Raw genomic sequence first — 26,910 nt, forward strand, 5'->3', positions numbered from 1 at the left:
CAGAGCTTTTGTTTTTGTGACAATTTACAGAATACAGAATTACATACTACTAAATGTGCATGGCAGGAAAATACTACTCATATGTTTATATTGCAAGACAAAAACATTACACACTAGTGGCAGCAGTAAGTTCTGCAAGCACAGAAGAGCTTGAGCTACTGAGCCTGAACTAAGTAAGGCTGAACCACAAAGAGAATGTTATCAGTTTAAAATAATAACTTAAAACATGCCGGAAGTAACTGCATATTGTAAAACTGATATAAGCTCAAGTTTATCTTTCAGATCAAGTTTATTCACTTTCTCAAAAAAGATGTAGTAATAGTGACATCTGAGCCACAGGAATTAATTCTGAATTAAATTTTTATATTGCATATAAAAGTTTGGCTACTGATTTTGCACTGGAAGATTAAATCATCAGGATTTAAAAGTTTACCCAGAAAAATGATCACACAAAAATTTACAAGAGAGGTAAGAATAATCCCAGTATTGTGTTTAAACTTCGTTTGTTTGGTTGTTTTTTTAACATCATTTGCTTTTAATATTTTTTCCCTAAATAAAGATAATTGAATTGGCATTATGAATAAAAACAGAAAAATGAATTATCATAACCTTAATAGACGGATCCTGGCAGTTAATTTCTATACGCTGACGTTTCAGAGCAGGCTCTACATCTTCATCTGTCACTTCATGATTTTCCAACACAACTGCAAACAAAAATAAGCATGGTCATAGTCTACAACAGAAAAGGACAAGACTCAAAAATACATTAAATGGACACTTAAAAGGGTGTCTAGTTAACTTATTGTATGCATTCATTTACACTTACTTGTGTTTTTCTTAATGATATAACAACATTTCACTGCTTCTCAAAACATGCCTACCCAAATGTAAGACTGCACTGAAGATGTAAAACTCGAGCACTGGCTTGGATTTATTTACTAGGAAATTATCATGAGGTAGCAGAGTTGCCACATCAGCTGTTCTGCTTTGACAGCCTCCCTTCTCCTTCCCTTCCCTTCCCTCTGTAAACTTGAGGCAGCTCTCCTCTCTCTCACTGAAGCCTCACACTTATGTGAAACCATAAATAGTACTAATACAATTGTGTAAGAATACAGGATTTCATCCACTCTGCTCAGGTTAGGAATGGGTCATTTGCTGCTAGCATAGATGAACAATATCCTGCAATTTTCCAAAATAAACACTCAGATATCCAGACCTATAGGCTGTAACAGCCTTTCATCTAAAGGTAAACGTTTTGAAGACACAGTAACAAAAAATGAACTGAAGTTCAAAATTAAAGGCCTTGCTGGTAAAATCAAGAGGTAGAACCCTGAGCGGCCTCTCAGCTGAAACCTGACCAGGTTTTCAAAATCCTTTATCAGATTTAGCAAAGACAGACTTGTTCAGGGTTGACCATATCACAGGTGATAGTCCTGACCACCAAGTTACTGGCTGGACTGAGATAGATGGGTCTCAGTTTCTCCTCCATCTCTTTGGCAACATTTCTGAAAGAACTGCTTTTTGTTCTGCATCAGAATAAAAAAAATTTTGATATGTGTTTATATTTTCAATACTCTGTAGTCACTGTTTTTTCAGCCAACACTTATTCACATAAACATGGCAGTGTAGGATCAAAGTCTATAGCTGATTTTAACATGGACATTTTCCTTTAGTACCTCAACGTTTAAGCAAGGGAAACCACAATATTCTCCTTCAGAAACAATTTTCAATTTTACTGTCATTTCATTACACGTACAGGAATTTTAATAATTTATGAGAAAAAATGTTTTACCAGTAAAACAAAGATTCAAAATAGATGGGTGACAGTTCTTATTTGAGGAAAAGTCCAGAACAGATATTTGATCTGAACAAAACCAAAATCTTGCTAGAGACCATATTTTAATAGAGATTTTTGGAACTGGTCTACTTCTGCACAAAAACCAGACAGAATAAAGCCTTTTAAAGGAAATCAAGAAAAACTGATTTAAAGAATATTGAAGACATACAAGTAAAGTTATCGAAATTTGGTACATAGCCTGAATGAGTCCATCTTGGAGAAGAAAAATTTTGCAGCACCGCTTTATATTTCTACGAAAAGCATAGCAGTGATTTCCTCCGTTTTAATGGGCCATACTATGAGCGCTGTTTCTCATGTCACCACTACCATCTCTACTGTACCTGGGTTATCTGGATTCAAGTCTTCAACAGCAATCTGAACGACATCTGCCAAATCCTGTTCTGACATCATTCAGAACCAGGCAGCAATATCCAGTCAAATACCACTGAAGGCCCCCAAATAAGTAAATTTACAAGTCATTCAATCCTGAAAAACAGCATCAAGAAGAACGTTAATAACGGTATATTTGATATATCAATATTGCATTTATTTTTGATTCTTCCTCTGTAAAAGGAGATGCAATTCAGAGGGGCTGGTAGTGACAGAACAACACTGAATATGTTGGTCACCAATTCAAATCCAAGATGAACTGGTAGCAACCAAGAGCTGTGACCATCTGAACAAGATTCTAGGAAAATATCTTTGTGAGAGTTACGGTGAATTGCAATCTAATTCCTAGCAGAAGTGAACAACATACAGATGTGAACATCCAGTGGTATTACCTGCTACTGTATTTGGTACCGGCTCCAAAGAGGCAAGGACTGAGCTACCTGCATCACCCTCTGAGTGATCTTTCCATATTAGGACTAAGACAAGAGTGCAACTTTACTTGCTCAACCTTTCTGCATTTTCCAATGGATAAAGAAAGCATTTAGCTTCAGACACTTGGCACCTAATCAGCATTAAAAAAAAACAACAACAACAACAAAAAAGCACAGACTTTAAATTGATTTTAAGATTTAAAAGTATACAAGACCATTCTTAAATTGCAGGCTTTTAATTTACAAATTACTTAGCTCTTGAAAGTGATCATACTTTAGTATTTAGGCTTGACATTGTAATAGCATATGAAGCTCCCAAACCACACTGGCTTTGCAATTACTGCAATCTGTACAGATGTATATGAACACAAGATCCTTCCACATATGAATTTTAACAGGTCTCTAAAATCTTCATAAACATTCTGTGAGACCAGGGAGCATTTATGCAACTAATTACAACTACATTTGGAGCAAAATTTAGTATTTTTTCTTGGCTTTTGAACCTGTCTGTTTTTTCTGCAGTCCAGCTCTGATGAACCTATTTTAAGAATATGGTTCTGATCTTAAAGCCAAATATTTCTCAGCCCTGCTCCTTTAGCATTCTCTGCCAAGGTTGTTTAGCAGTGTGTTAAGAGGAGCCTTCAGCCTGTGAAACTGAATCACGATCACAGGAACCACTCATAGCTGTGCTTTCCCACGGTTTACAGAAGGATGGACATGAATGGCAAAGATCAGTAGTTAGGTTTTTTTTAAACCTGAAGCAAAAAAATATTAAAGAGAGAATTTGAGGTTTACCAATAGAAATGGTAATTCATCCCTTAACATTGACACTGATTCAAATCCAACTATGCATAAAGATTTTCCTCTTTCCTTCTTCCACTTGAACGCAGGAAAACCATTAAACCAGACAGGTGGAGCGCAAATTTTTCAAGCATGTGATAGAGCACATCGAAGAACGCCGGCCGAGCCTGGCTGCAGCAGGAGCCGCGCGTTGTGGAAGCCTGTGCCGAAGGAGGACACCACACACTATCAGAACTGTTTACTCCAAATAACAGTGCTGCTAATATCGAGTCACTCAAAACTCTGATCGTGGTGAAAACTGTTGGGACTACACAGGCTGTAGCAGCACGCCCAAGAAAACTGGGAATACATTAGTGCATACAGATGCCATTTTGGCAAGTTATATTTGCCATTTCTGAGAAATCCTGGTAACCAGCCAGTCATAACATAATAAAACAGCTGTGCTAGAGTTACTGTTTCATAATGTCACATACTGCAAGTAATATTAGAGAACCCTGCCCTCGACTTGAGGGAAGACATCCTCCACTCCAAAGACTAAAAAGGAACAAACTAGAACAAAACTTAACTTTTAAAACTTTGTCTATTTACACAATGCTAAACTTCACTCATACTTCATGTGTTGCATTTTAACCAACTACAGCCACAAATACACCATATTTCATAAATCATTTCCAAGGGATTTGTAATGCATTTAAGCTCACTTTAATACTTTGTCTGATTCACATATTTAGCCTTCCAGAATTCATTTATTATAACAAGTTGTTGAAATGAATTAAAGTTTTCTTCAACACAAATAAAAAAGTTTCCAACTTCTGACCTATGTCTCCACCTCAAACATCTTGGGTCATAGTATGAAGATATTCAATCACAGATCAGAAAAAAAAAAAAATCTTCAGATACTCTGTCACAGAGAATCTTTAAACAAGGGCCAAACTATGACTGGCAGAACAGCTATTACACATACACAGCAATATGTCTTCAAAATGTCAGTATTTATTTACATTTCAACAAAATTTCAGTAAGTCACACACTGCTCATAGGCAATGAGCCAAGCTCAGGACAGAACACACTCTCAATAAGCAGAACAAAATATACTTCTGCTGTCACCAGACTCGGTGAGCTCTTGTATCAAAACATAAGGGGAAAAAAATATATTTCCTGTTAATGCTAAACGTGTGGATTAAGAAAAATGCCCAAATGAGCTACACTGGGTACTTCAACTGTAATGGCTATTACAATTTAAATAAAATATTCCTCCAAATTCAGAATTCATGGTAGAAAATTCTTGCAGTGGTCCAGCCTTGCTTTCAGAACCAAGGATAAAAGTCATATAAAAGGTAACAGGATTGAAGTTAGAATTATATTAGTTTATCACCTTTGAAAAGCCTCAGTCAACAAATTCAGAACAATAACTTCTCCAACATATTTTCCTAATATTGTACTCAATGAAGTATTTACCAACATTTTCTCAGGGTAAACACTTCCTTTTTTGAAATTTGCCATATGTTCCCAGCCTTTTTCTTTTTTCCCTTTTTTCTGGCTGAAAACCTAGTCCTCATTAATTATAAATTAAATATATATATACATTGGCATTAAGAAGCCAATGCTGAAATAGTACCTGGCACAAATATTAAGCTGTAAGAAAAAAAAAAACTATGGACAGAAAGTCAGAAAGCCAAAGATAAACTACAGCCGGGATAGCCAACTTCCATATACGAAATGTGCCCACTCTTGTTCCCTAGCCAGCGTTTGGACGTTGGATCGACAGAGCAATATTTTATAGTCAACTTGCCATTATCTGGGAGGAGGGGTATGGGAAGAGAGCATGCACCAGACAACGGAAAATATCTCAATAATATATATACTACAGAAGGCTTTGGCCAGCCAAGCTCAAACTGGCTCCTGCTGAGCTATTTAAGTGGATCTGTCTTGCACTCATCACTTCTCCTGGAGGGTTTTTTTGTGTTTTTTTTTTTTAAAGGTTGGATGAGATTCCTTCAATTCTTATCCAAAACAGACTGAAAAACAGATTAAGATGTGGCTCTGTACCAGAGGGATTTCCACCCACCTCCATTCCCACTTCAGCCCTGTGTCCCTTCAAGCCTCATTCACTTCAAACGTTTCTAACACCTCCTACCTCTTGGGTGGGGGAGGCTGCCCAGCTCCGACAGCACCCAGGAACCAGGCCCCAGAGCAGCTCTTCCACCACCCACCGGTTCCCCAGCCTAAGCCAAACCCGGCTCTGGAAAGCCTTACCTGATATGCCCATCAGAAATCCATTTCCGTTTTAGAAAGCAGCAGAAATTAAAATGCTACTAAAAAGACAAACGTTAATCACAGTGAATAATGGAAAAAATCACACGGGGCAAACGCACTGCACTAGCTGCCTTCTTAACTCCCAAAGGAAAAATACTTTTCCAGATTTTGAGAAAATGGTCCTAAGGTTCCAAGAGACAACAATCACCAATAAGGAAGAGCAGACTTGGAAGTAAATCTTCCAGCAGTTAATACAGCTTATTTCATCACCCGTCAAAAATTAAAAATATTTCCCTATTTATGTATTATGAGTTTAAATTAAAGACAAAGACTTCTCATTGTTCTTGGTTTTTCTTAATTAGAAAAAAAGCCCCAAAGGGCAGCTGAAAAGTTTAGAGCGTTCCTACAACCGCTGCCCGAGATGTGGCTCTAGCACTAGAACACTCAGAAAAACTCAGACACAACTAAAGGTACAGAATTTAAAGCAGATTAGATAAAGTGGACTAAATACATCTGTCAATGCTCTCTCTTAGAACTGATACACTTGCATACAATTAAAGTACCCCTTGTCCAATTAAGTAAATTAACATTTGTAAGCAAGTAAACAAAATTAAATTAAGGCCACTTGAATTCTAAATTAATTTCCACACACAAGTTTAATGCAATTTAATTGATCTATTTTAAAACAATTCAGATTAACTCTTCTGAGTATGCCCATGTAAACAAACACGAAATATTGAAATATCTGATGGGTTTTTTAAAAATCATAGGGCACCATCTCAAAGGGTATAACCAAAAACATCCAATGCCTTGTTAACATATACAAACACACATAAAAAATAATTTTTTTCTCTCATACTAATTGGTGAGGAAAACAATCTTTTTAAAACATTTTTCAAAGCTCTAGACCATTTAAAGTGTTTACTTGAGCTTCTCCTATTTGAGCAGCTAATCGTTCCCCTGGCTAATATTTCTTAGTGCTACCTACTCATGAAAAATGTCTAATGTACTTCAATTTGTACTATGACAAAAATTTTCTTCTGTGTGGGAAAAAAACTGAAATATTCTATTTTACCTTGCCCTACCCCAAAAGCCTTTAATGTTTTCCCCTTTCTTCATCACATTTTTCCTTTAAATGAATAATTAAGTACATTTTTCAAGTGTGTTTTTTGTTAAAATATATATATTCTTCTTTATACACCTGCTATTAGCCAATCAGCCCCTTTTTCTGAGTCTAATATCTACCCTGGACACTACAAACAAGGTCCTTATCTTGCAAAGAGCTGGGATTTGCTGACACTTATAAAAGTTTTCCAAAATAGCAAAACAACTAGACTACAAAGGCAAACCTAATGATAAGAATATGTTTTATGTATTCACACAAGGGAATTAATCCTCTGCGAGGACAACATCATTCAGAAGTAAAATGACCTTATGCTGTAAAGGGATTATAACGATCATCTTCCCTCTGAAAGTGAGGTTCCACAGAGGACATAATGCTCATTAACTCTACTGCTTTAGTTAAGTCAGTTCAACTTCCCGGACTGCTTGTCTATACAGCGAAACAGGCCACAAGGACCGCGGAGCTTTCCGTCTCTGCACTGAGAAGCATAATCCACAGCAAGAATGCCTTTGTGCAAGTCAGTTTAATCCACTTTGGAAGCAAATTATGCACAACGAGCACAAAGGCACTCCCAAGTACGCAACGAGATCCTTCACATGAGAGTCCAGTGAAGAACCACTGTCACACCAGGTTAAAACCCGAGCTTCCTTGGCAATGCTTTCCTGCACTGCCAAGTCTGCAGTGCCTTCACAGAAACGATCTCTATGAGTAGGCACATGGAAAGAACTGAGAAAAGTTCGTATACTTTGATATATTTAGTTATTCACAGGTATTAGCAGGTTCTGAACCTAACAACGCTCTGAGGTCTTGCTCAATGACTTAGAAAATTTCTTTAATCCCAAAGCCTGCCTCTTTCTCCAAGATAGTACTTCTGTTGGCAGCTGGAACAAGACCTTCCTACATTAATGAATAATTCCCCAACAAAACACATCGCTGCATATGCTAATACACTGTAACACATGAAGAATAACATAATAAAAAGCAACAATTTAATACCATGCAGAGTTAAATACACTGTAAATACAAGAGCTACCAGCCTCCTTTAGGCTGCAATGCACTGAGTCTACAATTTGTCAGAATATGAAATTGAAAACTATTTTCAATTAAAAAAAAAAAATCCTGTTTTGCACTTCTTTATTACTGTTAAAACCTAAAAACGAGAAGATTCTAATCTTTCTTGGCATCTGTTTAGCTTTTATCCTTACTCTCATTCCCCCTCAAAATGGAAATAAAAACACTGTGTTTTAAGTTAATTTCATAATGAAACTAGACCATAAGCATTTCAGCTTATGAATTAAAAAAACAAAACCAAAAAAACCTGTAACATACTGGCAGCTGGTTCAGCCAAAGATCAGAAAGAAGTCTGTCCTCCCAAAACAGTACAGAAACATTCCATATCTGTGAAAGCAAGGACACTGGCCGTTACATTCTGGAAACAGATATATAAAATAAATAGGCTAACAGAGGTGCTATGCTGATGGACTTCAGTACAAAGCTGTAAAATACAGATAGCAACAGAAAAAAAAAGAGGAAGCAGAATAAAAGATATTGGAAATTTCTTTGGAGTACAAAATCTTGCAAGGAGGCAATTTATTACATTTTAAAAACAAACCCAATTCCAAAATTCTCAGACATTGCTATGAAAGCTCATATAATTATTTCAGTTTTACTGGTTTACTTCTAGAAGTAGTTCCCTTTTTTTGTATTCCAGCTGGTACAAGCCAAAGTTTTACTGGGCTGTTTTTTTTTACTAACTATTCTAATACACCACCTTTGGCTACAATCCTAACACGTGCAACAAGTGAACAAAAATACAACTGTCACACCTTCCAGCGTACTCATACCAGCTCAACGCATTCTAGCACAAGAAACAACGGCAAGGAGCGTGTGGCAGCACACACCAGCAACTCTGGTACACACTCTCTCTGGACCCTAAATAAACACTCTTGTTGCTGCCATGTGCAAACACCCATACTGCCACACCTTTCATATAATTATGCCCAAATGAGTGAGAAAAAATATGTTAACACCTATTACAAGTACACTTTTGTGTGCTTAGGCCATATACTTGCAAGCAAATTCTGTAAAATTAATTTTACAGACATATAATCCTGCTGAACTTAATGAGACTACTCATATGGACTGGATATACATAAAGTGCTCTAAAGCAGAGGCCAATTTTCTGCATCATTGTAAAATTACACAGGATACAAGTCATTAACTTCAGGCATAACTTGTGTGACTGAAAACCAGCAAATACGAAACAAGAATTGACCAAACAGGAAATGCAGTATACATAACCAGATGCAGTCATGTTGTTTTATTGTTTTCATCCACTAGGTGGAGAATCTTTATTGATAACAGCTCCAAAAAAAAAGTTTCAAGTATTTAAATTCAAAGAACAGAATTCCAGAATTAGTTTCATATTATTTAAATGAAAAGTCTCTCCCATTCTCAAAGTCTCTCACTTCTACCCATGGCTGGAGCTCTTTGCAATTGCTAGTGCAGATGTTCTTTTAACTTTGGATGACTGTGCCTGCATTTGAAATTGGAAACTATTTTAGTCTTTGCTGCATTCGCCCCAACCTGCACACCACATCCTGCACCAGTACACATATACATACAGCTACCCACATGCTCATTTTCCCAGACTAGAAAGCAGAAGATGAACGTAGATGAGAAATACAATTATCAAGTACATCAGTTACTAGTAACCAATTTCTTCACCTGTGTTTCTGTGATATTTCATTGTTCACACTAACTTTGGGAATCTCAAACCACTGTCTAGCACAATCAGAATTATTCAAGACAGATCTTAGTTCTTTACATGAACTCCGACACCGATACAAGTATTTTTCCTCTGTGCCTCAGTAAGCTCCAAAACATCTTGCAGATGTTGGCAAGGGATGTATTTTGGTGAGATTATCAACATAACTTGCATGTTTGCGGACTGTACTCTGATTAACGATGGCAGCTCCACAATGGCAGATTCGCAGCACACCTGAAAACACCGCATCTAACTCTCTGTGCCTACATCTTTACTAGAGAAGGTTGGTTGCACCCTTGGACTCTTCTACACCAGAAACTATCCCGAGGAAGACAGAGAAATTCAGTCTTGTAAATGTAGTGTTCTGGAGTGCTTTCATATAATCCCAGCAAAATGACACTCCCGATAGAATCAAAAACAATACCAGCTTTCTTTCTAGTGAAGGAACACAAAAAATGAATGGAACAAAACTATGCCTGTACACTAATGCATCGTCACATTGTCCACCAGCAGGAAGCTCTTGCCCAATCAGAACACTAGGCAAACGAGAAAGAGCAAAACTTTGCTTAAAGTTTAATACTGCAATGTAAGCAGATTACACAGCAGACAAAACATTACACTTAGATCTTTAAATTCTGAATGCTTTGTTTCCCATCTTCCACAGCAGAGCTCAAAGAACTTTAAAATGTTATGCTTTAGACTAAGACAAACAGGCAAGATCACTGGGGACTGCTAAGTGACAGTTCATCTGCCAGTATAGCTAACCACATTCAAAAAAGGCATATGCGCAATCCGCGGCACTACACAGGAGAAACAGGACCAGTTAAATATAAAGCAAAAGTAGGTATGGTAGCTTACAGGCTTCAGCAACAAGAGTTCTAGTACCACTTGTGCAACTGGCCCACCAAGATAACACTGCACACACTACCCAGGATTCAATCTTCCCGTCCAGGAAAGGGGGGGGGGGGGGGGGGAAGTGCAGTATCTGCGTGGCTTCCCGCAGAGCAAACGCGGAGAGGAAACAACACTAATTTTTAAACATTTCATAGGGTCTTTATTGAGAAGCTGACTGAGGTGGAGAAGAGACAGGGACTCTCTTTGGAAAGCCAGTATTCCAGAAAACCACCTTAGCTGAAATATCATCAGCTATGAAATCAGTCTAGTACCAGTTCAGAGCAGATCAGCCACAGTTCTTGCACCACACTGCAACGTTCACAAGCAGCAGGGCAAAGTAACAAAGCAAATGAGCTTTATCACTGCTATTCAAAAGATTTGCAAAGGATCCACAGAGGTAACTGAGAAGCTGACCGAGAAAATCTGTTCTCTTCCAGCCCCTTGGATGAAGAGTACAAGCGGTACAAACATCTGTATTACAAACATAAACCCACAGTCTTTCTGATCAGCGTCCTTTGCAGCAGAGGGATCTGCATTATGTTCATGAACATGGGTTACTGCAAGAAGGATTAAGGGATCACACCTTCTCCAGCAACGGTGTGGGGGTTGGAACAAGGTTTATCCCTACATCTTTGACCCTAAACTTGCATGAGAGGAGGCGGCTTTGGAGATTACAATTTCTATCAGCTTTAAGTTCCATTACTTCATTTTTATAAAAAACTATATTCATATCAAAAAACTTCAGAAATCTCAATGCCATAAACTGCAATCACTTTGAGGATTTTCAGCTGTAATTTCCCATAATAACTGGAAGCCAAAAAGTGAAAAACTTCATTACACCTGTACACAATACATTTACTTCTGTTTTCTAATTAATAATACTGTGTGTTGGCCTAGCATTTTAGATATTTTCTGTATAACTACTGGTTTAACTCAAATGGAATTTTTTAAGGAATATATACAGGAAAAGTAACACATCTAGATACCTGCTATTATTTGACACTTACAGACCGTTAAGGGAAAGCCCCTGAACCTGTGACTCAGAGGGTATTGATTTGATTCCTGATAACTGAACCTACAGGACTATCCCTAATAGCAGCAGTCAGAGAGGGACATCAAGCACAAAGAAGAAACACCATCAAAACAGGGTTAAAATAAAGATATTCATCTAATGCAGATAACAACCATAGTTTGGGGCTGAAGGCAAATCAGCCCAGCAAACAGGCATCTGTTCAGGTGTCTAAAGAAGCTCATCTCGCTTAACCCACCAAAAGATGACAGAGTAAAATATACTAGGTATAATAATCTAGGTAAAATATATTTGCATGTTATTTGCTAGTTCAAAATTCAAATTTTTCCAATGCCAGGTAAGAGCAGTGAGACTTCATTTCCAGAGGTTCCTAAGGCCTAGACCTGGAAGGAACGCACCCCAAGAGATCAGAGAGCAGACAGAGTCGCACCTGACTCCACAACTGCAACAGCAGCCCACAGGTATAAAAATATTTTTAGTAATAGTAGCAGTCAAATGGTAGTTGGTAACAGCATAAAAAATAGCCAGAAACACAACTTTTAAAATACATTCAGAGCCTTAAAAGGCAAAATCCTAATAAAAAAGGCAATTACTATGTGTTGAGCAAATAGCCATTAAAAGGCATATTTGGGCCTTTTTTAACATGGAAATATTTAAATATTTACAAGAGAAGACTCATGTAGACCTATGGTCATCAAAATTTAAAATTCCTTTTTGTGTTATTTAAGAATCAAAAAACACTCTCAGGCTCAAATCAAAACCTTTATTTTTTATAAGTTACTTAGAAATGGCAAGGAGCTTATAAGAAGCACTTCAACAGAAAGTGTGTTAACTTAATATTTGAGTCCCTTTGGAATGTGTGAATAAAATGGCAAAACTAAAGGGTTGCAACTAAAAATAAAACTGTCAGATGCTATCAAGAGAAAGAAGGTGGAAAAGATTTTGAATATTATAGCTATATTATACTTGCTAAAACTTGCTGAACAAATGACAACTTCTGAATATTTACCACCTATGATATGATTTATTCCTGATAAAAGCATTTGTAGTGTCTATAAGGCAGCTTCATGAACTTCTTCAGTGTTAAGTAGACGCCCCAGAAGTCTCCCTCCTGCCTTAAAACAGCCCTCAATATCCTGACTTTCTCTACGCTACCCTGCAACTGTTTAACAGATTATTTTGAAAACATATGCAAATAGTGTTATTTTAAGTCCATTTCCCTTTTGCAAGACTGAAAGTATGCAGTCAAGGTCAAAAGCAGAGAAATAAACAGCTTTTAAGGAATTAGCAATTTCTGCATCTGAAATCCCAGGTTCCTATTACATTGTCCAATTTCAGTATCACAAAGTTTTTTTTTTTCTTCCTCATAAAAAAAAAACTGAAGCAGTTTAACAGTATCACAGATGGTATGTTATACTTTAAATGACCACTGAAATGGCAAACACTCAAGGCAACTATTCAATGAGAAATGTTTACCAAAGAAAAAACAACCATTAGAGTATAGGTGAAATTCTCGCTGCAGATTGCTTCTTTCAGAGGCCCCCGCAATCATGCAGCTGCTGGTGGGGCAGACCTTTGCCTCAGTGGAAGAAAGCACAGCAATTTGCTCTGAGGCTTGCTGACCGTCCTGGAACCCATACGAAGGTTTAGCATCAGTTCGTGGCTCAGTGAGGTGGGTGCCAACAGCTACATTACCAGAAGAGCCCAGGATTCTTCAATCCTTCCACCAGCATTGATTCCAGGTTTAAAAAGAGACCTAGAGGAAAGACTGAATGAAGAATAGGCTAGCAACCATACTACATAGAAGAAGGTGACATGGATAAGACTTGGGCCCACAAGATTTAACTACTGAATTAGAAATCCTGACTTCACACCCTGTATTACTAATTCTGCAAAACTGAGTGTTACGTGGCTTCACAGACCAACAAAAACTGCAATTTAGTGCAAACAGAAAGTGAGTTCTCATAAGTATGTTGCTAAAAAGCATATGATGCATTTTAACAGCTCACTCAATTCAGCAAACATACATTAAGAGAAATTTGGGGGGAGGGAGGGTTAATAAGTACCTCCTTTTGTTCTATTAGAAAGTCTCAAAGATGTGGAAAATAACATAGCATGCAACACAATTTCATGGTTTCTAAAGGAAGAGCACTGGGAGTGACAAAATTAGATCCCTAAGGTATGGCAGAAAGAGCTGGACTTTTTAATTACTAAAAAAATTAGGAAATCACTCATTTTCAGAAACATCAAGTTTAAGTTAGAGAATATTATTTGTTCCAAATACTTAATGACATCACTAAGTTCAGAGTACATTTCAAACTCAACTCACAGCAATGGTCAGAAATAAGTACATGCATCTCTGACCAAACTATACTAGCTCTTCTGTGACACAGCTCTATCCAAGTTCATTAGCATCCATATTTTTCAAGCATAAAGGATCAGAACACCCTCTACGTAATGCCATTCAGAAACTCTAGTTAGCGCACAAAAAGGCTTTTGTATTTTTCTGGAAGAGGACACACCGCAGAAACCACCTGTGACCATCTAGATAAAAGCAAAAACCACTAAGCCCTCTCTCTTGGATAGCGGAGCTCTGCCCTCGAGTTATGTACACCTTATGGGAAATACAAGTGCAGCTCCCATGCCACGACTACATAGTATTACTGACAACATGCTATGCTAGAATTAGAACCGCTAGATAAAAATCCACATCAGTGAAAATCAAGCCAGAAGGGACTGCTGAGGCAAGCATTTTGTCCCATGCTATTTTGCAATGGGACAGCACTGCTGGGAAGCCACTTTCATCTGGCTAAACTGTTTTATGCCCAAAACTACTCCTCAGTACTCCAAGACATCACGTGTGCGTCATGGGGCTTTCACCCACAATATACCCTTTGCCAGGTCTGTGCAGCAGAACACAGAACACTATCCCCAAATCTGTTTTTCCTCCCTCATATACATTTACCACGTTAAAACTCTTCTACAGAGACAGAAAGCAAAGATTGTAGCAGGTTGAGGGAATAAGACATATCCCTGAACCTGACCTCATTCCATACCTGTAAGACACCCTGTTTAGTTCAGATTTTTCACTGGCAGAAACATTTAAACTGGAGGTCTACATTATTACAAAGTTTTAATTTCTCTTTGGAGTAAAGTTATTTTGCTATAGCATTTAGAGGCTTTGCTCTGGAAAGCTTGTTCAGCCTGAACTAACAAACACCCTAAGACCAGTATGTACTATGACAAGCACCAGTACTTGTATCAACAATATACAGGCTTGCCTTGACTGTGAAATGAGGATTTCATGGAATTCTGTAGATACTTGATTTGGATATGTTTACATCTGTCTCAAGTTGCAGGGAAATTGGTGCAAAATGCTTTATTCTTATCTATTTGGCTTACCTCTAACCAAATCTTTGACAACAAAGGGGAGTAACAGCATTTTATAATTTTCTAGTGTGCGCAGTCATAATCTTCTATATACTAGAAGAATTTTCTGATCTAGCAATTCAGGGAAAAAAAACCCATGCTGTTACAGGCTCCTAACATCAAAAAGCAATACAAAAACCTATGGCAAAACAAGCAATCTGCTTATTCAAAAGCATTCCAATAGATTTACTTCCTACAAGAATTTAGAAAAAAGAAACATTCAAGCTTTCAAAATGCATTAGCACTTTTTAAAACACAGGGATAATACTATTAATTCTTGAATTCTTACCAAGAATATTTATGAAAATAAACTGAAGAGCATCATGTAAGTAGAAAAAGACAGATCAAGTGGTTCTTTACATTCTGAAATTCTTATTACAGTCTGGTCCTGTTTTACCATTCCTCTCCCCCACCCCCAGGAAAAAAATAAGGTAATTCCAGCTTTAAACTTATAAAGTATACATATTGATAGGAATCTAGAGACAGATAAGCAAATACATGTAACAGATGTCTTTGTGTGTATGCGGAGAAGGGAAAAAGGGGCTGTTTTCCTTTATAGTTTCTACCAATTCACATAATGGATAGAAGAAATGCATTCTTTTTTCATCACAAGATAATGATACCCCAATTTTCAGAGGAAAATCTGAACTTAATGTATTTTTTGCTTAAGTGGTCTATGTTAGGATTTTACAAATATGAACCAAGATAAAAGAATTTTGCCCAACAGATGATATCTCTGAAAATTACTTTATTTAAAGTTTCCAAACGCAAAGGATTTTAAGAAGTTAATCTTTTTTGTGCACTTTTGTTTAATGTCCTTAACATGCAGTCTAATATATGGTAGGCTAAACTGAGCACTTAACAGGAGCTTTAAAATCCTAAAACTGCAATGAAACAAGTGTTTGACATGACTTTTAAAGACATTTTATTCTTTTATTTTTACTTGGAAAAAAAAAAGAATACGTTTATCTTTTTAATGAAAATGTAAAAAAACAGAAAACAAATTAAATTACTTCAATAGTTAACAACTAAATACCAAGTTCCAAACTAAAGGAAATCAAATCCATGAAAAGAATTTTATTGGAGAAGTTTAGTATACATAGACATTTTGTTGTTCTATTTCTAATCATTAGATTTGCATCGTCTCCTACTACAAGCAGCTCTTTTGCTGTTCTGTTCAACTCACGTAAACAGATTCTGTAGATCTCTGGGACCAGAGCTTCTGTACACAAAGATAAATGCCCATCTCTTCCTCTTAAAATCAATGAGCCTTCAATTACTTTCTAAAGATCATCACAGGAATTTCAATTCAAGTCATTCTTCAGCAAAAGATACGATGACATGTAAACTCTGAAAAAATAGAGATGTGTATTCTTCCCGCACAAACCACGAATCAGCTTAAGAAGTTTAGGAAAAAGCTCAAGATAAAGAGCAGAGACAATCTAAAATCCTTGCAAATGTGAGTATATTAATGTAATTAACATGGGTCTGAGCCCCACAGCAGAGCACTACTCTTTGCAGAATCAAGGTAAACACTTAAGTACCACTTCTGGTTACAAGGAGCTATGCATAGCTCATCCTTCTTCACCTGATCAGAATAAGACAGTATAAAACATACCTCGCACCGTGCCAAGAACGGCACCACATGCAAGAAACACAAGCCTTCGTAAAACTTCTTCAGCAGACATGTGCTGGTGGAATCCTGACTGTTGAGTACTGTATACCATTACTGCTCCCGGTATTACTGCTGTACTTCTGACATTGTCACTCAATTACTCCTTTAAAAAGAGTCTTAAATTTTAAGATCTGCCCTGTAACCACACAACAACTTAAACATGGCTGGATAATTAAGACATTAAAGCCAGCTGCAGTTATTACAGATCAGATGATAAATTACAAAACAAAGAAAAAACTTACAAAATATTCTCATCCTCTGAAGCAGAGAGGATGTTAATGCTTCCCAAGTCCAAATTCAATCTTTTACTCTTCTTAATAAATTAACTAGTCTTTCCTCCTAACATCTTTTCATGTATTACTGAAAAATGATCTAATGCCAAGAATATTGTTTAATGTACACAGTAGGGCTCATACAGTTTCAGAATCAATTTGTCATTCTACTAGATTTCTTTGGATATTTTACATATACATTAATACCTTCTAACAAAATAAATCCATTGTTTCAAGAGGCACCACTAATGAACTAGTGTTTAAGACAAGTATTTTTTCAGATCTTGCCTGAGTATTCGAGATTCTACAGACAAGTTTTATGTTCGCTGCTTGAAAGACTGACACAAATAGGGCACTACATTTAAGGTAACCTCATACAGAAGCGAATTAAAAAAAAAAAAGTAGCAAAAATGCCTCAAACTATCATTTTACAACAATCTGAAAGTTGCTTCGATTTAAACCGTCACTTGGTTGATAATATCCCTCCAAGCTTGTTTCCTTTAAAAAAAAAAAAAAAAATTCTTGAGAGCACTAAAAATAAACTGGTACATAAACTATATATCCCACAGCAGGATAAAACTACTATATTTGGCTAAGTGCGCAACTTCCCACTCATCGAGTTAAAAAAAAAATTAAAAAAAAACCCAAAAATTTTAAAAAATGCACCATTCAAAAGACAGATAAGAAAAAAGGGAAGAGAAAGAGAGGTAGGCAGGAGTGTGCTGTCAGGGAGGTCACTAGTTCGAGGAGACTAGAAAACACCACCGCAGATAGGGATGTGAAAGCCGCTGCCCCGACGCGAGGGCCACGCGCAGAGAAGCGCGCCGCTCGCCCCGGCAGCGGGCAGCGGCACGGCAGCGGCACGGCAGCAGACCCCTCAGCACGACGAGGAGGCAGAGGCGGCAGCAGCGCTGTCGCCGCTTATTCGCCGCCTGTCACGACAGGGGAGGCGGGTGCGCTGCGATACCCGAAAGGAGCCGTGCCTGCAGCGCCGCGTGCGCGCCGCCGCGGGGAGAGGAGGCTCAGACCTGCCCCGTCCTTCGGGAAGGGAAAACACAAGCCCCGGGGAGACGGCGGAGAGGCCGCGGTGCCGCGGAGGAGCCGGGCCCCCCCCCCCGCCACCGCCGCCTGCCCCGGGGCCGCCCGGCCCCCCGCGGCGCTGGGGGGGGGGGGGGGCAGGACTGAGGCGCCCCCGGGGGGCGGGGGGGCGAGAGGGCAGGCGGGGAGCGAGGCGACGAGGAGCAGGGCCCGGCGGCGGCGTCCCGCGGCGGGAGGAGGCGAGTCCCCGGCCGCCCCCCCCCCGGAGGGGAGGGAAGGGGAGCGGGGGGCGGGGGCCCGCGGCCCCCCCCCGCCTCGGCCCCTCCCCGCAGCCGCCGCCTCGCGGCCGCGGGGGGCTCGGCCGGCGCTGTGAGGAGCGGGGAGGCTGCGAGGGCCGGGGCCGTAAGCCCGGGCGTGAGGCCCCCCGGGAGCTCAGCCCCAGCCGTCCGGCCGCGGGGCGCCGCGGTTACCGTGTGCGGTGCCGAATTCTCGTGGTGTTTGTCGAGCGGCTGCGATAATGGCGTCCTTCCTCGCGAGAGATCTCCTTCTCCGCAGCGCGCAGGCGCCGCCGCGCTGCTCCCGCTCGGCCCCCGCCCGCCCCGAGCGCCCGCGCACGCGCACGGGGGACGCGGCCGCGCGGCCGCCCTTCACCGCCGCGCCGCCGGCCCAGACTACAACTCCCAGAGGGCAGCGCGCCGGCCCTTCGCCCCCGCCTCCGCCGAGCAGGCCGGGACCTGTAGTACACGCGCCTGGGGCTGTGCATGCCGGGAGTTGTAGTCCGCGCCACACGCACCGCGCCACACTGACGCTCCACATACACAGACGCACACACCCACACTAACTCCACAGATGCCCCTCAACACGCACCTCTCTCTTTCTCGCTCTCTCTGTCTCCCTCTTTCTCCCCCATTCGCCCTGCTTCATCCTCCTGAGGCGCAAACCCAGCCCTGACACAACCATGACAGACAAACCTGAGGGCAGGCTCGGCAACCCCTTCTTGCTCTGGCTGGCACATTGCTTTTTCCTACTCCTTTCTCAAGTCCTTCTATGTAATTCCTCCCTCCTCAAAGGGACCTTGAGCACTTGCATCACTGAAATGAGATGATCTGAATGTGAGCTGTCATATTAAGGAGAAAAATGTCACCACGCTCAGTACGCAGCTGAAGAACAGGCAGCAAGTGGGAATTGGCTAAATTAGCTTAACAGACTGCTTTTTCTATTGCTTCATTCCTGCATTTGGTGTGAGAACAGAATGACTGGGTGAAGGTGGAAAACCTTCTGGAAACCTTCTGGGAATGACAAAAATATGCAAAAGCATGAAAAGAGAGCATGGAGGAAGATTGCAAGTAGCTCTGGAAGAAGCTGGTAAGAAGTGTTTGTCTGAAAGAAGACAAACACTTAAGATTATTGTGCTATATCCTCATATGCCACATTGTCGCCCAAATAAGAGCATCATCGGACTTCATTTTTCAGCCTCCACGTGGCCAGTGGTGACTTTCGGACTTCTGCATAAAAAACGTTCCGCAAACACAAAACATGCTTCAGCCTGCACTGTCATGGTACGTGATTAAATCCTTTCTGGTTCAGAAGTAACTGCCTATCCCAACACCTACAGGCCGGTGGCTAAACAGCCGTGAGCTGATGCCGTAGCTGTTGGGCTGGTGGCCTGAAATGCTCTTCTCAGGTGCTGTACCTCTGCCGTGTTCAAACCCAAGGTGGCCAATGCATGAAATTAAACCGCACGTGTCACAGCAGCTCCAGTTTCTAGAGCGTTTCAGACCCCAGGGAACCAGCAATTCCTCCTGCTGATCTGTCTGGAAGTTACGGAGAGGATCAAAGAGGGGTACTTAAGGGTCTCATGTTTCACGCAGGGAAATGTATGTTGACAGTGGCACATGCACAGTGCCTGTTTTGGAAACTGCTAGTAGTAACTTCTCAAACTGGTGCTTTTAGTATTAAAGGCTTGTCACGAGCCTGGGAATTAACAACTAGCACTTTAGGAAAACCCTGGCTTCTGCTTCCAGATTTGTAACTGTTCAGCTGAGTCCATAGATTAATTTACTGTGTTCTCTTCCTTCACAAGCAGATTAGCAAGTTCATAGGTTAAACTACTTATAAAGTGACTTTTTGCACAGGGTTATTTCACGCTTTGCTACACAGATTTGCCCTGTAAACACATTTGGCAAACAGTTTCTGCTTGCACTCAAGCAATTGCCAGATCCCAACTAGAAAAACAGTGATGCAAACATCAGTGCACTATCTGCCGTGGAATGCTGCTGGTAAAAGCCTTTGCCAACATAATCCAAATCCAGTGTTGAAGCTGCCCTGCTTTCTCATCAGTAGATTCCCTCCCAGAGATCATTAGCTCACGTCCTGCTGAGGCTGTGAGTTTCCAATCCTCTCCATATAGCCAGCAAATCACTTCTCAGGTAAAACAACACAAAACAGAAAACTGTCATAAACCAATTGTAATATTCACCTTCAGCAGTCACAGTAACTCCAGGACATACTGGCAGGACCCAACTAATCTGTAACATCATTGATCAGAGATCATAATAAAACAAAATAATAAAAAACAACACAGCAATTTAAGAGAGGGTAAAGCACTACCTCCTGCTGGCAACTCAATCTGTTCTGATCATTTCAGTGGTCTGGAATGTACAATTCACTTATCTCTTGTAAGAGTTTATCCCCTCTTTCCAGAGATATTATTTTGATATTTTTCTGTCATTTCTTACAAGGCAGGGGGAGTTCCCTTCACCAGTAATCAGGAAGACATTGCTTCCTGACTCTGCTGTCACAGCTTGTCCCTTGTTCCCCTTGAGAGTCACACAGCCAGGTATGACATACTCTTCACATGGCAGAAAGTATGACTGGAAATACTGGTAAATGGTAGAATAAAGGGGATCTTCCTCTGTTCACAACCTAACAGTGGAGACCTCCTCTGTGCTTAAATCACAAGGGCCAAATTTGGCTCTTAGTCTTTAATTTAGGGTACCAACACACGAACAACTTATCCAAGGATAATCAAGTGTTTCCTTTGCTACACAAAAACTCCTAAGCTCTATGAGCTTTCAGGAATGTGCTTACCTGAATATCTGTGCAATAAATGTCAGGAAATTCAGTGCAGACCCCCCTTTAGTAAATGAGCTCTTCACTTTGCCTTGGGGTAAGAGACTACACATGAGCAAGCACCAAGGAGAAGCTGATACACTCTAAGGTATATTCTGGCTTAACGCATGATAACTTGTTCAAGCACCTATGGGCTTAGGGTCAAATCCATTCTTGTTTTCCCTCCCCCTTAGAAAAATGAATAGGAACTTCAGGGTGGTAATATATCAATTTTATTTTTTAATTTTATAGAAGGAAATGCGTCCTGTTGCCCTGTTGGTTTGTTGTCCCAAATTGGATAACAAGATACTTTATTTGTTTTACTTTCTCTCCTTTTTCATCCTCACTTTTAAGTATTTCTCTCTCTCATTTTATATACGTGCTAACTTTTCTCCATCGTGTTATGAAGAATCATTTGGTCCCAGGAAATATCTAGCTTATTTTACCTTTGTATCAGCATTCATTTACTATTGTTTCCCAAGGAAGTTGCTGCTTTCACATGTTTTGTATGGATCACAAGAGATTGGTATCTCATTCATTGGTTTCCTCCTTTTTGTTATTAGAAAAAAAACTTACCATAGCATCAAAGGTAAAAAATTAACACACTGTGCACACAATTTTGCAGCTGCATCAGCAGCAGGAAAACAAAGGTTGCCAAACAAAGCATTTGTTTAAACAAGTGACAGGCATTCATAATTATACTCACTGCTGTGCATGTGAATATAGAAACAACGGCATGAAGAAAACAGATGTGATCAGGGCATAGGAGTAACTCCAGAGTATTTGCCATAGGAACTCTGTAGGAATAATTTTCTTTCCCATGGATCTCACTTCTGTTTTTTGCTGAGTAAACTCCATTTATTTCAGTGAAGATACTCCTGATTTGCATGAATGAGGATAGAAGGCGGCCTTGAATTCCCTCAGCAGAAAGAAAAACATTGTTACGTATTTGGCCTATGCAGCTGGTCAAAATTCAGGGCCTTGTAAGGTAATTTTTGCTAGACTGAGAAATAAGGTGAGAAGGGTCAGGCATGATCTCAATGGTCAGGCATGATCTCAATGTTCTCTTATTTATTTACATACTGTTCCACATCCCTGTATACATTGGGGGGAAAATGATAGGAGGCTATTCCCCTTCTCAGAAATCTGCCATCCCAACAAGTTCTGCATTTGCACTTTGCCCTACTGTGATCTTCCCAGGATCACACTCATCACTGCTTCTGCTGGCCTTTTGCCTCTGATACACAGCTGGTATCTTTGCCCAATATTTGTTAGCTTGCCCAGCTTAGTTCAGGCTTGCCACAGCCCATATTTACTTGGTGAGGTACCATTATCATTTTCAGTCCTTTTTCACTGAAATTCGCTGAGATTATCAAAAGCCTGAAGCGGAGCTCATCGCAGCTAGTGACTATAATGGATTTTATCCTTTTCTTTAAACTGGATTGCCTGAGAACTGCCTTTTCATTCCACGTGTAGTCCTCATCTTCATATAGTCCTTTTTTTTTTTTTTTTTAGAAATCTAAATACAAAACATTATATAGCATCAACATACCATTAATGCTATTATTACAAGCAGAATTTGGCATTCTCTTAGTCCTGGACCTGCATTCATCTAGACACATGTTCAAAATTATTTGCAGTGTAACCCAGTTATTTCAGGTGTGAGAGGTAAAATGAACTAAATATAAAACTTCATCAGTGACCAGAATGACGGACCGTCTCCTCGGCAGGTTTGCATACAACACCAGCTCTGCTGATGTGCTGGAAGGTAGGGCTGCCATGCAGAGCCGTGCAGACAAGCTACGTCAGCCGGAGCCTCATGAAGTGCAACACAAGCAAATGCAAAGTCCCGCACTTGGGATGGTATAACCCCATGCATCAGTAGGGGCCTGACTGCCTAGGGAGAAAAGCTCTGGAGAAAAGCCCTGCAGATCCTGGTGGACAAGTGGAACGTGCATCAGCAATGCACCCTTGCAGTGACGACGGTTAACCACGTACTGGGCTGCATTAGCAAAAGCATGGCTAGCAGGTCAAGGGAAGTCACTCTTCCCCCCTACGCAGCGCTTGTGAGGACACATCTGGAATACCATATCCTGTGTTTTGCCCTGCAGTACAACAGAGATACTGACAAATTGGAGGGAGTAGAGATCGCTAGGGGGCTAAAGAGATCAGCTGCATTAGCAAGTGTTTTAGCAAATTTTGGACATGACAGAAAAGCTTCCTTTAGCCTGAAGTAACATGTAACGCATGGGAAGTGTGTGCCAATCCACAGAGAATACAGGTGTTAAAGCCCACACAGCAGTGACTTGATTGCTCAGTGAAGCTGCCCTAGGTGATATTTTTAGCCACTCCATAGAGATTTCACATGCATTCTTCAGCAGCAATGCTAGCCCAGGCAGCTTCCTGCTGCTTGACTGATCGTCCTGTCACTGTTATACAACAATAACTAGGGGAGGAAAATGTTAGTTATGAAATCACTGTAATTGTATCTCCCTAATTACAGTAACCTGTAAGACTGCCTTTTCTTGGAATTGTTGGGTTTGACTTGCCAATGTTGCAAATGAGACAATATTAGGACAGGAATATTCTTCTCTTCAACTGCAGACATCCATCCAGTAGACTGGTCCAAGCACGACTGCACATGCTGCAGTCGCTTCCCCAGTGTACCACAGACACACTCTTTCCCTGCAACTGCGTAAGGCAATTGCAGAACCGTGACATAGATCAATGAGGTCATTTTCTCCCTGTACCTAACAGTATTCATTTGAAGTTAACCAGAATGTACATATTGGCAACCCTCTAGCGAACACCAGAAAGAAAACAAATATTGATTCTCTCTATCCAGTCTGGAGGAGCCTACAGTAAAAGTCAAATGGATAGGGACAGCAAGAAATTTCTGGATTTTACCTCTCTAGCTTCTGTGAAGACAAAGAAAGTGGATTTCCATTGTACACAGTGACACTCCAGATACATAAATATCCACAATTATGAGCAGCAATCAAAGTCTGAGTTTGTAGTTCCTCTGTAAGCAGAATCCCTAGCTGACCATGGCTTGCTCTGAGACACTCTGAAGTAGGCAGCAGAGGTAATAAATGACAAGCATTAAGAAATCTCCTAAATTGTTTTGGAATAGTAAATAGCATAGATAAGCCTGCCACAGTAAGATACCAAAGAGGATTCCCAGTGCCTGAGCCTTGCACTCATCATACACCCTGCGATAAGAAATGTCAGATATGCATGTGTTTAATGAAAATATCAGCAAGTAAATAAGTTCCTAACTCAAAATGCCAACATTTTTTAAAGTTAATTAAAAAGAAACAACATTAAAGCTCTTAAAAATGTGTCACATGTAATTTTATGGATTAAGAAGGAAATAATTTTTAATGGCAGAATGTTAATAGTATTTTCATTTTTGCTTCTTCTGTGGTTGATAGATTCTATAGTTTTCAAAATATGTGACTGCCCAAATTTTGCTCTCCTATGTGCTTACCAGAGGAAAATCATGTGAATTTTCCAAATACTTATATGAAAATTATTAAAGGGCCCATAAAACCTTTGTGCTGTCAGGGCTCTGAGGTCACTAATAGGGTTTAATGGCCCTGACCAGCCTGACCTGGTACATCCACCCACACCCTGTCCGTGGGCCCCAGGGCCCCATTTGAGCTCAGGCCTGGGGGCCCCAAGGTCTGTCAGCGTGCCTGTTTTCAGGCCTGTCTTTGGCCCTGTCTCCTGAATGGACTTTGGATCCGTGTTGTAGCTTGTCCATGTTTCCTTTTGCTCCTGCCTGGATTTCTAGCGGGACCTTGGACCTGGTTTGCTTCCTTGTTTGGGACTGCTGATGGACCCAGTTGCCAGCACCTGACTCTGCCTGCTGTGCTCAGCCCCTGTGGGACTGTCCCCTGTTGGTGAGGGACTGCCTGTGCTGGGGTCACCCTCGGTGCCCTGTTCCCCTGCACTTTGGGAGCAGCTGGCCCTTGCTGCTCCCTGATACGCCCCGGCATCCTTTTCTAACATCATCTATCTTCATTGCTCTCTGACCAGATTATAAGTGATCTGTAACACTAAGAAGAGTCTTTTGAGAATGAATTGCTTGCCTGTGTTTCTGTGTTTGACCTGAAAAAACAGCTCTGAGAAGCTAATTATATTTGTATCACTTATGGAGGTTACAGCGATCATAGGAAGAGCAATGTGGCAATATAAACATGCCTAAAAGAAAATGAAAGAAAGGGCTTTATATACAGATATATCACACAAGATAAGCAAATTGTTGGGAAGGTCAGGAAATAGGAGAATAACATTTTCATGCTCTCATCCTGAAGAAACGTAGGACAGGAAAAATTCTCAACCTGCTCTTCCCTGATGAAGAAACACTTCACCTGGGTCAAAGTGATGTTTGAGCTAAAGTGAGTAGAGGGGTAATGAGGGTTCCTTTTGTCTGTCCCTGTTTCTAGTTGCTATGAAACTATCCTTCTTATGGAACATTTTATATTTCAGAAGAACAAATTCTTTACCTTGAGATTGCAACAGTACTGTTTCACATGACACTTGGCGCTACAGTACTTGCCTGCAGAAGGCTGCTCCCCTTCCTGTTCTCCTGGGCAAGCTTTGTATATCGACTAGATTTCTGTGACTTCTTCAACTTGAGCAGCCACCAATCCTGAGAGCTGTTAACAATCCCAATTGTTAGCTATCACACAAGTATTCAAATTCAAAGAATGTATGCATGAAGACAAGATAAGAAACCTCTCCTTGCATACAAAAGTGTGGTTTCTCCAGCCCTTTAGTGTACTTGGAGCCAGATGAAAAAAGGCCTGGAAAGCACATGTAGAATAAACTAGCCCTGCCTCCAACAACATGTAGAGCCAATGAAGAAGCCAGTTCAGGGACCAGTTGAAAATTAACATTTTGGTTAGCTTCCCCCTCTCCAGCCATGCCCTATGCACTCAAAAATTTGTTATAAGTAGGTCTGGAGATCCCTTGGTTATCCTGAAGCTGTATATTCAGAGCATTTTCTTCTCTACTTTGTGCTGATAGGTTGCCAGGCTCTGGAAAGCTCCTCTGGTTGTTTGACTAACTGAAGATCTCAAGTGCCAAGATGATAGTGATGAATAGCGTGAAGACCCTGGCACACTTAAACAAGCAGCTGAAAACTGTCTGGAGTCCATCAGCAGTGCCAGCACGACTCTGCAGCCTGGCCACCTGCGCTCGCAAAACCAGGAATGATGCACGTAAGTGTATTTCATTGTATTAAAACAGTACTGATACCTGTATAAGTGAGATGCAAAAAGGTACAAAGACAAGTATAGTTAAGTGTTATTCTCACTTCTTTCTTATTTGTCAGCTAAAATCAAAAGAGGGAATTTCAGAATGTGACTGAAATAGAATGAGAGAAACTAGAGATAGAAATGCCGTACTGAATCATATAAGCTCTCTACATGTGCAGCATTAAAACATAATTCTTCAATATTTCTGCAGTGCCAGTGTTACTGGTCTGCTTGTGCTTCTAAATTGTAACTATAATGAAGAAACAGACTATACAATAATTAATTTTTATTTTTGTCATGCAAGGCTTTGACTGGTTTCAACAAAAACTGCATTTATAAATGCAATTCAAAGCACATTTAGGGCAAATTGATTCTGAGTGACTGAATTTGATTAGACACTGCAATGTTTAATTTTGAAAATCAGGCCTAACAGAAGTACAAACCATAAAACCCTCCAAATGTGGTGTACAGGAGATCTACAATAAACCACTTACTGAAATGTAAAATACTACTGGAATATGTCAGAGGTTTAGTTATTTAAAATACTGATTAACTTATCCACAAATATGATTTGTGGTGAGGCAAACCAGAG

The 26,910-nt window shown here is 40.2% G+C and overlaps 1 protein-coding gene across 1 annotated transcript in view; it reads right to left on the reverse strand.

Moving 5' to 3' along the window:
* The window catches only part of BANP (BTG3 associated nuclear protein), a 167,379-nt gene extending 148,860 nt beyond the window's left edge, over window positions 1–18,519 (reverse strand). Inside the window, exons 1-3 of the mRNA XM_067302383.1 lie at window positions 18,414–18,519; window positions 2,179–2,323; window positions 610–704 (exon numbers count right to left, since the gene is read on the reverse strand). Of these exons, the coding sequence (XP_067158484.1) occupies window positions 610–704; window positions 2,179–2,248 (165 nt within the window). The 5' untranslated portion in view covers window positions 2,249–2,323; window positions 18,414–18,519. The remainder of the gene's footprint in view (window positions 1–609; window positions 705–2,178; window positions 2,324–18,413) is intronic.
* Between the last annotated feature and the right edge of the window lie 8,391 nt (window positions 18,520–26,910).

The sequence above is a fragment of the Apteryx mantelli genome, chromosome 10 (assembly GCF_036417845.1).
Source record: "Apteryx mantelli isolate bAptMan1 chromosome 10, bAptMan1.hap1, whole genome shotgun sequence".
Taxonomy (NCBI): Eukaryota; Metazoa; Chordata; class Aves; order Apterygiformes; family Apterygidae; genus Apteryx; species Apteryx mantelli.